At 49.0% G+C, this 13,207-nt stretch overlaps 5 protein-coding genes and 1 non-coding gene across 7 annotated transcripts; 1 reads left to right on the forward strand and 5 right to left on the reverse strand.

Moving 5' to 3' along the window:
- Positions 1-241: 241 nt before the first annotated feature.
- Positions 242-1,060, reverse strand: TERG_07930 (guanylate kinase; the record flags this gene model as incomplete). The annotated part of the gene is made up of 2 exons (XM_047748848.1): positions 242-887; positions 942-1,060. The coding sequence occupies 2 exons, from the start codon at positions 1,058-1,060 to the stop codon at positions 242-244; spliced, it is 765 nt and encodes a 254-aa protein (XP_047604838.1).
- A 399-nt stretch (positions 1,061-1,459) lies between these two features.
- Positions 1,460-1,563, forward strand: TERG_10578. The gene has a single exon. It is a non-coding gene; the product is annotated as a tRNA-Lys (tRNA).
- A 917-nt stretch (positions 1,564-2,480) lies between these two features.
- On the reverse strand, positions 2,481-4,379 carry TERG_07931 (uncharacterized protein). The gene is made up of 3 exons (XM_047748849.1): positions 3,266-4,379; positions 2,834-3,191; positions 2,481-2,746 (listed from the first exon to the last, which is right to left on the reverse strand). The coding sequence occupies exons 1-2, from the start codon at positions 4,115-4,117 to the stop codon at positions 3,186-3,188; spliced, it is 858 nt and encodes a 285-aa protein (XP_047604839.1). The 5' UTR covers positions 4,118-4,379; the 3' UTR covers positions 2,481-2,746; positions 2,834-3,185.
- Positions 4,380-4,651: 272 nt separating this feature from the next.
- Positions 4,652-5,568, reverse strand: TERG_07932 (uncharacterized protein; the record flags this gene model as incomplete). The annotated part of the gene is made up of 7 exons (XM_047748850.1): positions 4,652-4,666; positions 4,761-4,886; positions 4,973-5,060; positions 5,132-5,195; positions 5,278-5,373; positions 5,434-5,471; positions 5,531-5,568. 7 exons carry the CDS (start codon positions 5,566-5,568, stop codon positions 4,652-4,654), a joined length of 465 nt encoding a protein of 154 aa, XP_047604840.1.
- A 1,272-nt stretch (positions 5,569-6,840) lies between these two features.
- TERG_12621 (uncharacterized protein) lies at positions 6,841-7,149 on the reverse strand (the record flags this gene model as incomplete). The annotated part of the gene is made up of 1 exon (XM_047751556.1): positions 6,841-7,149. One exon carries the CDS (start codon positions 7,147-7,149, stop codon positions 6,841-6,843), a length of 309 nt encoding a protein of 102 aa, XP_047607419.1.
- Positions 7,150-9,973: 2,824 nt separating this feature from the next.
- Positions 9,974-11,697, reverse strand: TERG_07934 (uncharacterized protein; the record flags this gene model as incomplete). Of its 2 annotated transcripts, XM_003231585.2 has the most annotated exons (4): positions 11,179-11,697; positions 10,668-11,112; positions 10,527-10,613; positions 9,974-10,455 (listed from the first exon to the last, which is right to left on the reverse strand). In XM_003231585.2, exons 1-4 carry the CDS (start codon positions 11,272-11,274, stop codon positions 9,974-9,976), a joined length of 1,110 nt encoding a protein of 369 aa, XP_003231633.1. In that variant the 5' UTR covers positions 11,275-11,697. The 2 variants fall into 2 exon arrangements, with proteins under 2 accessions (XP_003231633.1, XP_047604841.1); XM_047748851.1 differs by having other exon boundaries at positions 10,527-11,112.
- Between the last annotated feature and the right edge of the window lie 1,510 nt (positions 11,698-13,207).

Here is a 13,207-nt window from a genome sequence, read left to right on the forward strand (position 1 = left end):
TTTGCTTACCATTTCATAAGCTCCGTAGTTAACAATAACAAGAAATATATTCATTATCAAATAAAAAAAAATAAAAAAATAATAAATAAAAAATAAAATAAAATTGACCATTCCTTCAGTTCCTATGTATCTACTACTGACTACATTTGGCATGTCCCTACATCTGGTGGTAACGGGGAGTTGTCTTGAAAAAATATCCGATATAGTTGGCTCCGCGACTTGAGCATCGCTCAGGCTGGGGCTACGAGTATGCAAACCCGACAAATTCTTCATACGCCCTATTCAAATCATCATTGACAATTACCTTATCGAAAAACCCCGGGATATCAACATACCCAAGCTCGACAGTCGCCTGAGCCAACCTCCTTTGAACATCTGCCTCATCCTCTGTCCCACGTTCCCTGAGCCGACACTCCAGCACCTCAAGGCTGGGAGGTCGGATAAACACATACCGGGCATCAATACCGGAGTCAGCCTTTACCTGTTCGACTCCCTTCACAACTATCTCAAGTATAACGACGTATCCTTTGCCCGCTAGATCCGAGATAGTCCGTCTGCTAGTTCCGTAACTCTGGCCGTTGAAAGTGGTGTGTTCCACAAAACCGTTTTGTGAGATGAGAGACGTGAATTGCTCTGGTTGTACGAAGAAGTAGTTTATCCCTTCAACTTCGTTGGCTCGTGGTTTCCGAGTTGTGTGGGACACGCTGGGGGCAAAGACATCTGGAAGAGAAGAGACCAATTTTAGGCAGAGCGTTCCTTTGCCAACTCCGGAGGGTCCGCATATTATGAGTGGCCGACGGTCAGATGGTCGGTCTCCTAGGGCTTTGTTAGGCTGTCTGGTATCACCTAGGTAAGGACCGGAGTGACTTGCCAATAGACATGTTGTTCTGTATAAAGGGAGCCTAGTTCCTCTTGGTGATAGAGTGCGACAGTGCTATCACAGTAGACAGCCAGGACGCGGGATAATAAAATGGTATCGTGTAGTTTGGTGTAGGTTGTGCGTGAGTGACGTCGGAACCAGATGGCAGTCTTCCATGGACAGGCCTTGTCGCCACAGCATCGAGGTAACCAACGTTTTATACATACATGTAGCCATTTACATGTACGTTTATCAGAGCTTGAGGCTACGGACACCAGAGATGCGGTTGACAGAGTCAAGATGCAGCATCTCGAACGGCTCTCCATCATCATTATACGAATCTCCATCCCTGCAAGGGAAAAACTGCAGTTCGCGCCTATGCTCACGTGTCCATAAAAGAAAAAAAAAATCGCACACTCAACTTTTCAGTATAAAAACCTTCATGAACATGAGATAATTTGTAACAGAACCATTTACATCCTCCACTAGCAGCTCCAACATGTAGTACTAGTCTCATCCACGGCCTCGTAGGCCATCAAAATCTACAGAGTACAGGTCCCGGTGGCTCATTAGGCGACAATGGCTCGAGAGCCTCCATCAGCCCGGCTAGCTCAATCGGTAGAGCGTGTGACTCTTATACTCTTATACCAAGTTTATAACGGTTGGCCATCACAAGGCTGCGGGTTCGAGCCCCGCGTTGGGCTTTCTTTTTTGCTCCTTTTTCGTCTGCAGGCAGGCGTCTGGTGGATAGCGCGCGGTTCAGTTCGGATACGGGTTCGGATTGAGGTTCAAGGGTGGAGAAGTCTTTGAAAGAGAAGCAATTTGGTTGGAGGGTCATTCATTGATTCATTTGATTCATTCATTGATTGAGAATTGATTTTTGGTAGAGTCGAGAGGGAGAGGGTCATTTTGATTAAAAGAGATAGGCAAAAGAAGAGACTGGAAAGACAAGGGGTTACAAAAAAAAAAAAAAAAAAAAAAAGAATGAAGAAAAGGGATATCAATTAGTAGAAAGAGAGGAAGATGATCAAATGGCTGACGGCTGATGTGGAGGGGAATGACAGCTTCCAAAGGTTATTTTATCCTATAGCTTGGGATAGTCGGGGAGGTTTAAGGGTCGATAAGTAGTCGGTCGATAGACTGTGTGGCCTGATTCAAGGAGTATCATGGCAAAACAGGGGAGGTGTCAGTTTGAGTAGTAAGGCCGATATGAAGCAAAGAAATGACAGTTAGAATAGAAGAGAAAAGCCGAAGATAAAACGCCGAGGAACACCAAGCAGGAAGCGAAGCGAAATGAGGAAGAGAAGAGACCCCAAGCTAGCCGTTAGTTAAGAATGGAAATGAAATATGAAGTAGAGCCAGGAGTCGAAAGTAACTCCGAAGTGACGAAGGAAAACCGGAAGATGCAAGCGAAAGCAGCCAAAAAAGGCCCAATGGTGTGGTGAACAGATAAGGAATGCATAAGGACATCATACTTCATGCAGGAGGATACGAGGGTTTTTGTGACGGGTTCGGGATGAGTTTTGACGTCGTGATTTGGTGAGAAGGCTGGTTGGGTCGATATGCGCCACGGATAGTAAAAGAGGGAAAGATGGAGGGAGGGAGGCGAGGGCAGGGCCGCCACAAAAAGTGAAGATCATCCCTTGGCTGGGCCAGTTTGCCATATTAATGTTTTTGACGGAAGAACAGAGTATGGCCATGCGGATTTATATAAGCTTGGACGTGATCGACGGGCTCATCAAGGCCATTTGGGCAACAAGAGACGGCCTAAATCGAAACGGTGGGAGATCAATTGGGTTCGTTGAGGAATTGAAGTTGGTTCATCGGAATTCGATGGCAGCACAGCATCCGTAGTTCTCCACAGGCTTGAGCTCAAGCTGTTGGTGTCTATAAGAACCATTAGCATGTTTGTTTTTTTTTTTTTTTCGATTTTCTCATTATTAGGCACTCGATGGATGGGGCGGTGAGACCTACTTTTCGCTCTTCGCATGGAAGTAGATGCCACTAATGGTACCCTGAACCTGGTTGAAGCAGATGTAGTAGAACCCTTCAAAGCTGGCGCCGGAAATGGTCTTGACACGGTGGTCGGGCACAAGGAAGGCTTCCTTCCACCGCATGAAGATGTTCTCCCGCTGAGCATAGTCCTTGAAGGTGAAGTTCGACTGCTTGGCCAGTCGAGAAAGGGGACGCCAGGCTGGGAATCGGGACCAGTGGTGCATATCTGTCTTTTCAGTGGCGCCCCAGTCCTCATGACGAGTTTGGAACGTATGTTTGGTGCCAATTATCTCGCCTTCGAAGAAAGTTGTTAGAGTAGGATGGTCCGGTGTCAGGCCTGTAAAACTGTCAGTAAGATGCTACGCTTGTGCACAGTAATACTGTCAATTGGAGAGGTAAATAATGCCGTACCTTTAATTTTGAGGTATCCGCAGAGATAGGACTCGGACATGTCAACGTTCTTGATCTCCACGTCGACGGTGTAAATCTGCTGCTCAGACTGTTGAGTGCCGGTAAACCTGCTGCCCCCTCTGAAGTACGAGGAGGAGTGGTCTGGCACGAGCTGGCCAAGTAGTCGTGTGTCAGTACATTAGTGTACTCCCACAGGCCGTCCGAAGTATTTGTAAACTCGAGGGAGACGTGACTTACTCTGGCATGAGAGTACTCAAAGCTCATGGAAGTCCGGTGAGTGGCCTGAATGTCGGGGATGGCTGGAGTAGCAGCAGCAGCAGCAGCAGCAGGCTCCCGCTGCTCATCCTTGATCTCAGTGGCAGCAGAGACGCTCGTCGTAGGGGTCATCGGCTCGTCCGTTTCATCGTAGTCGTCGGTTATGGCAGTCGAGTCCGATACAGGAGAACGCACCTCCTCGGCAGTGGCCAGAGACTCGACTATGCCCGAGCCTGCAGCACCGTTGTTTCCTGTTCCTGGGGAGTGCATCGTAGCAGCAGCATCGTTAGAAGTGCTGTCATCACCCGTTGCAGGCACAGGCTCGGGTCCCTGAGACTGCTGTTCCTGCTCACGCCGCTGCGGAGATAAAGCTTCATCGGTTGTCATAGCCGAGTCAGAATCAGGGCGCTCGCCCGCCGTAGTTGGAGGAGACTGCGCCGTCAAAGAGCCATTATCGGCCACGGGGTTGATTCTGCCTTCTGCGGACTCTATCCAGGAGGTTATTCTGTCGCTTTCCGGGGGACAAGTTGGTCGTGTGGGCGCGTTTGAAGTAGCTGAGACTTGCGTATGGGCGCTGATGTCACTGTGGGTTGGCATGGAGACGGCTTTAACGGCAGGACATAGGATCGATTGAGCCGGCAGACGCAGGTAAGGAGCGCAAGCTGAGTAGCAGAGACGCAGCAGCTAGTGACAAAGAGAGAGACGGTCAGTCCGGTTCCTGTGTTGCGGTGTTGCAGCGCTGAAGGAAATGCGAGGCAGAGAGAGAGAGGAAGAAGACAAGTTGTTTGGGCGCGGGAAGGTTTTTTCCCTTTGGCTAGTCAACGCACTTGCAGGGCCAAGCAGGCCGTCGAGTCGAGCAGCGCAGCGCCACTGGAGCGAGCAAAGGGGGTCATGCGATCGCGGGGAAGGGCCAGGATGGCGAGGTCTACGGTGAAGAGCCTATATAAAGCTATACCGACTAGGGGCAGCGAAGCGTATTAAAAGGAGGTTATATGCCAGGGGGTGGAAAAGCGTGAGAAGTACGAGCAGTATTCATTAGCAGCTAAAAGACAGATAGACCAGCCTAACTCCCGATAGATATTCATCACATAGAACAGCAGTAAGTCCTCTCTCTGCGCCCGGCGAATGCTTTTAAATGGGTTTAATCTAGAGGCGCCCGTGGTCAGTGACAGCTCATGGTGGTGATGACGTGGGTTGGCAGCTTCCGGCGGGACAGGGGTGGTTGAAGAGCCAGCCATACCTTGAAGTGGAGGGATATTAGTGAAAAGACGAGTGCCTTGAGGTCCTGTACGAGATAGTAGAAGACTCGCAGGCCCTCAGGATCCGCCGACTCGGTGACATCGACAAGCGAGCCTATCTTTGCTGTCTGCATGTCATGCCTGGTTAGTTTTGCAGTTCGCTAGCACCCCACAGACGAAAGCGGCTCAATGCATGCGAAGAGGAAGAGCGCACCTCGAATGATATGTGTTCATTCCCAAGTCGAATCTCGAGCTCCTGTCGTCCATCTTTGTTTTTCTGCGGCCATTTCGAGTCGTCTTCCCTATTCGATAGTAGATAGAGGGTCAGAGCTGGGCGATTGCAGCAGACAAAAGTAGTCAATGCCCAACATACTTGAGAATCTCGCTCTCTTTGATGATCCGTTTAATCTCCTGTATCAGCAGCGAGCTGACGCACACTGTAATAGACTCTTCTTAGCCCTTCTGCCGCCATCTTTCTAGTCGAGGGGAAGGGGAATGGCAGGTAGTTGTATGACGTACTTTCTTTGCGGATGAGGGAATCATTGCGGTAGTTCGAGTTGTTCGCATAGCGCGCGGAGGCACTGCGGCCGTCTCCAAGAGACTTGAAGTCGAATTCTACCGTCGATCAGCTTGTATTCCCGTCTGTCAACCGCGCTGGCTGTCTCTAATGCTCACCTAGAAACTCATGTCCGAACCGCCCAGAGTGTCCCGAGCTGGCGCCGTCAGCAGGTGGCAGGGAGAACCTGGGCCCCAAGAATAGAATAGTCCTTACTAGTATCGCAGATAGAAGGTCTCGTTGTCGCCCGGCATCTTAAAACTTCTCCTTCTCGTCTTCTCGTCTTATCGATGTGCTTCTTCTTCTTCGTCGTCACCGTCGTCTTCTTCTGCGCAAAAAGTCACAAGTTGAAGGCCATGCTTAGTCATCCACACATTTGGCGGGCCGCGCAAATACTGGCCAGAGTGGACAAGTTGGAGACGACGAAGACGAAGGACACCAAGCAGACAGGACGGCGAGACGAAGAGAAGCAGACCTTTCGACGGTGATTCTCTGATACAGTGCCGATATACTCCAGGACGCCTCTCTCTCCGCGGACTACAAGGCGAGGCATGCGGACGCTACCCTGAGATTCCTGAACACCCTGGACCGCTTCTCAAAACACTACCGCAGACCCCCCTACATACTACACTACACAGAGCTTCCACCGCCAGACGCAGGATAAGGGACAAGAGAACGGCACAATGGCTTCGTATCTGGATCACTCGTACACGCTGGTGCACCAGGACAACTCGGCAGACCAGCCTACGGTCCAGGAACTGAAGACGCAGCTGGAAAAGGGCACAGATGAGACGAAGATGGAGACCATGAGGATCATCCTCATCATGATGCTGAATGGAGACCCGATGCCACAGTTGCTCATGCACATTATCCGCTTCGTCATGCCATCGAAATCGAAACCTCTCAAGAAATTGCTCTATTTCTACTACGAAATCTGCCCTAAACTCGATGCCAACGGCAAGCTTAAGCAGGAGATGATTCTGGTCTGGTAGGTGGCTATGTGCTCGTGAAAGTTGATGACATCTGGCTAATCGAGTACTATAACTGTAGTAATGGAATCCGAAATGATCTGCAGCATCCCAATGAGTACATTCGAGGAAACACACTCCGGTTCTTATGCAAACTCAGAGAGCCAGAACTACTGGAACCGCTGCTCTCGTCTGCACGCCAGTGCCTCCGATACAGACATGCATATGTACGGAAAAACGCAGTCTGGGCAATTGCCTCCATATTCCAGCACTCCGAATCCCTCATTCCGGATGCCGCAGACCTGTTGCTGGCCTTCTTAGAGACGGAGACAGATCCCACTTGCAAACGCAACGCTTTTGCCGCATTGGTCACCATCAGCCATGAGAGTGCCTTGGTATATCTGAGCTCAACTTTTGACAGTATAGCCAATGCGGACGAGCTGCTTCAGTTGGTCGAGCTTGAGTTTATAAGAAAGGATGCTGTGCAGAATACCCAGAATAAGGTAGGATTTAGCATTTTATTGTTTCAGTTGACACTTACATATGGCTAATTCATTATTAATACGGCCAGGCGCGATATCTTCGGTTAATTTTTGATCTTTTGGACGCAAACACTAGCACGGTTGTGTATGAGGCGGCTACCTCCCTTACCGCACTGACGTCAAATCCTGTTGCTGTCAAGGCTGCGGCTGCAAAGTTGATTGAACTATGCATCAAGGAAGCAGACAACAACGTCAAGCTTATTGTGCTAGAGCGTGTCCACCAGCTCATGAAGCGCAACGAGGGTGTTCTCGATGATCTTACTATGGAGATTCTCCGTGTCCTCTCCAGCCCGGACATTGATGTTCGACGCAAGGCCTTGTTCATTGCTCTTGAGATGGTCTCCAGCCGGAATGTCGAGGAGATTGTTCTCTTGCTTAAGAAAGAGCTTGCCAAAACCGTTGATGAACAGTATGAGAAGGTAACGCGGCTAGATTTCCATCATTATTGGCATCGCCAGCATAACTAACGGTTACCTGCAGAATAATGAATATCGACAGCTCCTCATCCAGTCAATCCATCAATGCGCCATCAAGTTCTCCGAGATTGCTGCCAGTGTCGTTGACCTTCTCATGGACTTTATTGCAGACTTCAATAACAATTCTGCTGTCGATGTGATAATCTTCGTCAAGGAGGTCGTCGAAAAGTTCCCTAAACTCAGACCATCCATTGTCGAGCGACTAGTTTCCACTTTGGACGAAGTCCGTGCCGGGAAAGTCTATCGTGGAGTTCTCTGGGTTGTGGGTGAATATTCACTCGAAGCAAACGATATCAGAGAGGCCTGGAAGCGTATACGAGCCAGCTTGGGAGAAATCCCGATTCTCGCCTCAGAGCAACGATTACTTGACGAAGGCCCTGACGCCAGTGCGGCGGGTCAAGACTCTGTAAATGGACATGCCAAGTCGACAACGGGGCCTAAGGTTCTGGCGGATGGTACATACGCACAGGAGTCCGCTCTAACCAGTGAATCCGCCGCCGCCGCCAAGTTAGCGGCCGTCAAGGCAGCGCAGAAGCCGCCGCTCAGACAGCTCATTCTAGATGGAGATTACTACCTCGCAACCGTCCTCTCATCGACACTGACAAAGCTTGTTATGCGCCATTCGGAGCTTTCACAAGACGTTGCCCGGACTAACGCCTTGCGCGCCGAAGCCATGCTAATCATGATTTCTATCATCCGCGTTGGCCAGTCGCAATTCGCCAAGGCGTCTATCGATGAAGATTCCGTCGACAGAATCATGTCATGCGTCCGATCATTGGCCGAATCTGCTCAGCGGAAGGAGCTTGAGTCTATTTTCTTGGAAGACACTAGACAGGCCTTCCGTGCCATGGTTCAGGTGGATGAGAAGAAACGTGCTGCTAAGGAGGCCGTTGAAAAGGCTAAGACAGCCGTCCAGGTGGACGATGCCATACCCATTCGACAACTGGCAAAGAAGTCTGAGGAGGGAGCAGAGGAGATCGAGCTGGATCTTGCCAAAGCCACCGGTGGCAACTCAACACTGGAAGACCTCACCTCCAAACTCAGCAGAGTGGTGCAGCTTACGGGATACTCCGATGCCGTTTACGCAGAAGCATATGTCAAGGTCCACCAATTCGACATTGTCCTTGACGTGCTTCTAGTCAACCAAACCACCGAAACCCTTCAGAACCTCTCCGTCGAATTCGCTACGCTCGGTGATCTCAAGGTCGTTGAGCGACCTACCACCCAAAACCTCGGGCCACACGATTTCCTAAATGTCCAAGCTACCATCAAGGTTTCCTCGACTGACACTGGCGTGATATTCGGCAACGTGATATACGATGGCTCAAATTCCACCGAGACCCATGTAGTCATTCTGAACGACATCAAAGCTGACATCATGGACTACATACAGCCCGCTCACTGCACTGAAACACAGTTCCGAACGATGTGGACCGAGTTTGAATGGGAGAACAAGGTTAACATCCACTCCAAGGCCAAGAGTCTGAGAGCCTTCCTCCAGCAACTCATGGACCGAACAAACATGAGTTGTCTTACCCCTGAAGCTTCCCTAGAGGGAGACTGCCAATTTTTAAGTGCGAATCTCTACGCAAGGAGCGTCTTCGGTAAGTTTCTTCCCCATATCTTCCCATCCCACGCCACTTCGCATCATTGCATGTATCCCACGCCACGCTACTTCTGTGCATCCACTCCGTCGGCCCCTCAAGAACCAAAGATTGAGCTAACCTTCTTCCGTAGGCGAGGACGCTCTTGCAAACCTGAGCATTGAGAAAGAAGGTGACGATGGCCCGATCACAGGCTTCATGCGGATAAGAAGTCGATCTCAAGGGTTGGCGCTTAGTTTGGGTTCTCTCAAGGGCATAAAGGCTAACTCCGTTTAATCGTCCATGATAATCTGTTTTGTTCATTTTGATGTTAATGAAAAATGGTAGATATTCTATTCTTCCTAGCCATGGGGGCCCTTTATTCCTGCCCGTTTACTCTGCTCCTCTGTTTCCGCTCTACTTGTTCCTGTGAATGGTAATGAATTTTGTCTCTTCTTCATCTTCTTCCTCTTCTCCTTCTACTCTGCCTAACTTCCTTGTGTCTCCTCCCATAACGCAATCTATGAGTCCACTAAAAATAGGCTAAAGTTAGACTGGAATTTACGTAACACAAGGCAAAATGTTTTTGGCCTCTTCGTGCCCCAGTCCAAAACAAAATTAGCAGCCAACCGAGTTGCTCGAGGACCTTGCAGATAAGAGGCAATGGAGGGCGAAAAAGGATCTTCCATGATTGGTTTCATTCGTTATTGTACAAGTGTCATTATAGATCGCTTAAGGCGATCGGAAATTCTGTCAGTATCTAAGTCTGGCAGGGTAGAAAACTACTATAGTAGTGATTAAAAAGAAACTCGTTAATGGACATCGAAAACCGTAAGTAAATTTTTGAACCTCACTTCTCCCTATCTCCAACCAGTGTTTGCACAGACACTTCTATGTAGATGCTCCGTTCCCTTAAACCCCTTAAAAACCGCGATCGACAACAGGCTCCGGGCTGTCCATGGCGGAACCGTCCATGGGCACCAACCCCACATCGTACCCATCGCTCGCCACGTGGAAATCCATATTTTAAAAAAACCTGTCTTAGAAGCACACCCAAGACGGACGAGGTTCTTGTTTCCTTTCTCCCGAGTCATGCTAGCGACGAGGGAATGGCTTGTAACGACTTGTTTGAGGGGATGGAGTAGGGATTAGCACGGTTGCTGGAACCGGCGGGTGCCATTTCGTAGCTAACCTCGAATTCGGTGCGATGGATAATTTCTTCTCGCGAGTCACTTTCGTTCAGAATCCTGGTCTTTCGGACTTCGGCCGGAGTAGGGGCGACAACAGATGCAGTGTGACCGTGTGGATGATAGGTAGAGGGTCGTGATCGAGCAGAAAAAAGGGACTTGTAGGAAGCAAAGCAGGATACCATCACTGCGATGGTTGCTTCCATTGAGCTCCAGAACAGGAGCCATGACGGAGGTGATAGTTTAGTTTTACCATCGGTTTCAATGGTGCGGAGGATGGATATGATGACGACTGCGAGTCCGAGGAGAAACAGGACGATCAATCCTGTCTTCTGGGGCATGGGGAGAGATGATTTGAGGACAAAGGCAACAGGGAGAGACACAACTGTTACCATTTCTAGTTAGCGGAACTCGTATGAACTCGTACACATATGACATGTGCATGCTGTCACTTACTCAGAACGTCTGTTAGCACATCAAAAACTGTGCTGACGTAGATATCGATGGCAGCTAACTTTATCTGCCTTGGGGAGATACAACCAACTAGGATACAAGTTAATGGGAGCACTAATATAGCTGCTATACAGATGAACTCACGGGCAGAAAAATCTGAACACGCAACTGGAGGGAGAATCATAGAGAGGGCAAATCCAATAACCGTGACAACGATAATCCCCAGCCATGCGCGGCGGAACTTGGGCAAACTGCGGAATAATCTCCAGAGCAGGGCAAGTAAACTGGCCTTAACGAGGTATATGCATATGCGGAAGAGAAAGTTGCTGGAGAGAACGAGTTTTACTAGGCGATCAATTTTCCCAAGGATATCTGGTTGCATGAATCCATGGTTATCCGTAAAGAGATCGAGCAGTAAGTAAATCGTCGGCGCGGCTAGGGTAGCGAGAATATTGTGGCACAGTAAGAAGATATATGCAAGGCCGGCAAGTATATCGTCCCAGAAGAGCTGTCTATGGACACGGAGCCTGATCGCAAAACGGCTTATGAGTAGTAACGTGGTAACGGCAAAAAGAGTCCAGACAGATATCTGCAAAAAGAAAGCCTTTTAGTCCATTGCTCTTAGTAGATGGAAAGTACAACTCGCTAAACATACCAGCAATCCATTGCGACCAATCTTGCGCGCCAGTATCACCTCGTCTATGTGCACGGCGAGGGGAAGGCGGGTTGGTAGGTTCCAAGAAACTTCCATGCTCGCAGGTCTTCTTCAAGGGACATGCCCAGCGACGAAGGAGTTCTCTGAACGAGTCAGGCAAGCACTCGAAATGCCAGGAGTAGATATTTATGCAGGACCGAGATGCAAGAGTTTTTGGGGAACCCGGTCAATATAACTGGTCAACCGACTTAAACTAGTACCACTGTGCTCCAACCATGGCGTGTGTTCTGGCGGGCTTCGGCAACCACCTTCAGATCAAGGTAATTAAAATGGGCCAACCCTTGCGTGCCAGGCACAGGGATGGGGCATGATGCAGGTCCCATACCGCAGTGCGAATCATCTTGAATCTCGATTTCCAGGGGCTAGGCGCAAGGGTAACGTATCCACTGGCCACAGTTACAGAACGAACCGTCCTTCTATCACCCTTTTGCTGTCTAGATTCTCGCTGCGGTTGGCCATCCCAAACGGTGGGGAGCTCGATTAGGTCATTGTCCGAGAGGGAGCGGCTTGCCACGAGCCGACACGAAGGCCTTGGTGTCAGCGGGCTTTGGATCTCTGTGGGCGGGGGATGGGTAGCTAGACTCTTTGTCCGTCGCTAGCGAATGCTCTCTAGCTTTCTTTGGAAAAGCCCCGGAGTACGGAGTACTCCGTTTATATACTAAGTTACATCCACAGTGGCGGCAAACGGTAGCCTCTCGAAAACGTCTGGTGGGTATCATCACATCACCAAAAAAAAAAAAATTCATCGCTAAAAAAGAGATGTTCTCCATATAGCCGATCTAGCTATATGGATCAGTCTTACCGCCGCCCGCAGTCTCCATTGCTATTCTGTCCTGTCCACGGTTTTGTCGACGTTGATGTCGTCTTTTGCGAAGTCAATGAATTCGGATTTCCGTCGGCGTTCAATCTAAGTTATCCACGTGATACAAAGTTTCCTCTCTCCTGGTAACTAATCTTATGTAATCAACTATATACTCTTCCAACGACTACACTTCAACCTTATCCGTATCAAATTTTTAAGAGCATTATCTACGAGATGGTATGTATTCTCTTTCCCCTTATCATTTGACAACTTGGAGTGTGGCGCATAAGTGATTGAAACCTTGGATGCGTCCAGATGTACTCCCCATAACTAACTAGTTACTCGAGCAAAAAAACGCAGGCAGGCGACAAAGCCAGGGCGATGAATGCTAACAGGATGTCCCCCCAGCCAAGACCCTGCCTCTTGAACAGAGACAGTCCGGCAAGCGGCAGAACTGCCCCAGATGAAGATCTTTCGACTGATTTAGTTGCAAGTGCCCTGGCTGCGTAGATATCAAATGTATCAATGAGATAATGTTCCTCCACCAAGCGTCAGGGGAGGACGGGCTGAGATCCCTTACATTAAACAGAAAAGATAACCATTAAGACATTAGCTCTCACAGCGCAAGCAATTGAAAGAGAAAAAATGAGAAAGAAAATATTCAAGAGTTATGATGAACAGCCGGCCATAGAGCTCACTAAGTGGTGCTAGAAACAAGGGGCCAACACAGAAGCCGAGAATATAGACTGAATCGGCAAAAGAAGCCAGTGAAGTATAAGCATCCTCAAACTCCTTTAGAAGCGCCGGAAAACCAGGCGCGGGAGTAGTTGACCCATAAGAACTGTAGATATATATTTCGTTGTGTATATATTGACTGTCGTGGCCAAGTAGATCAATTACAAGGAGTCTTACGTGACAAACATAATGTACGCTACACGCTTGACTTCTAACAACATCCCTACAGGCATTGCCTTGTGAAAGTGTGGTGATGAATAGCTAGCCGTGGTCAACACCGATTAAATGCTGTGTTTAGCTCATATGACATGGCTCCCTTTCCGGGATAACGACAGCGTAAAGGACGGAGACATCGTCAAGGTGGTGAACTAGTTGACCGGAGTACAAATACGCTGTCACTATTGAGATACCCAACTTTTATATCTAAATATC

Source organism: Trichophyton rubrum (genome assembly GCF_000151425.1).
Source record: "Trichophyton rubrum CBS 118892 genomic scaffold supercont2.11, whole genome shotgun sequence".
Taxonomy (NCBI): Eukaryota; Fungi; Ascomycota; class Eurotiomycetes; order Onygenales; family Arthrodermataceae; genus Trichophyton; species Trichophyton rubrum.

Bases quoted from the DNA above. Each gene is read 5' to 3' on its own strand.
- TERG_07931 (XM_047748849.1), bottom strand. From the start codon at position 4,117: ATGCCAACCCACAGTGACATCAGCGCCCATACGCAAGTCTCAGCTACT.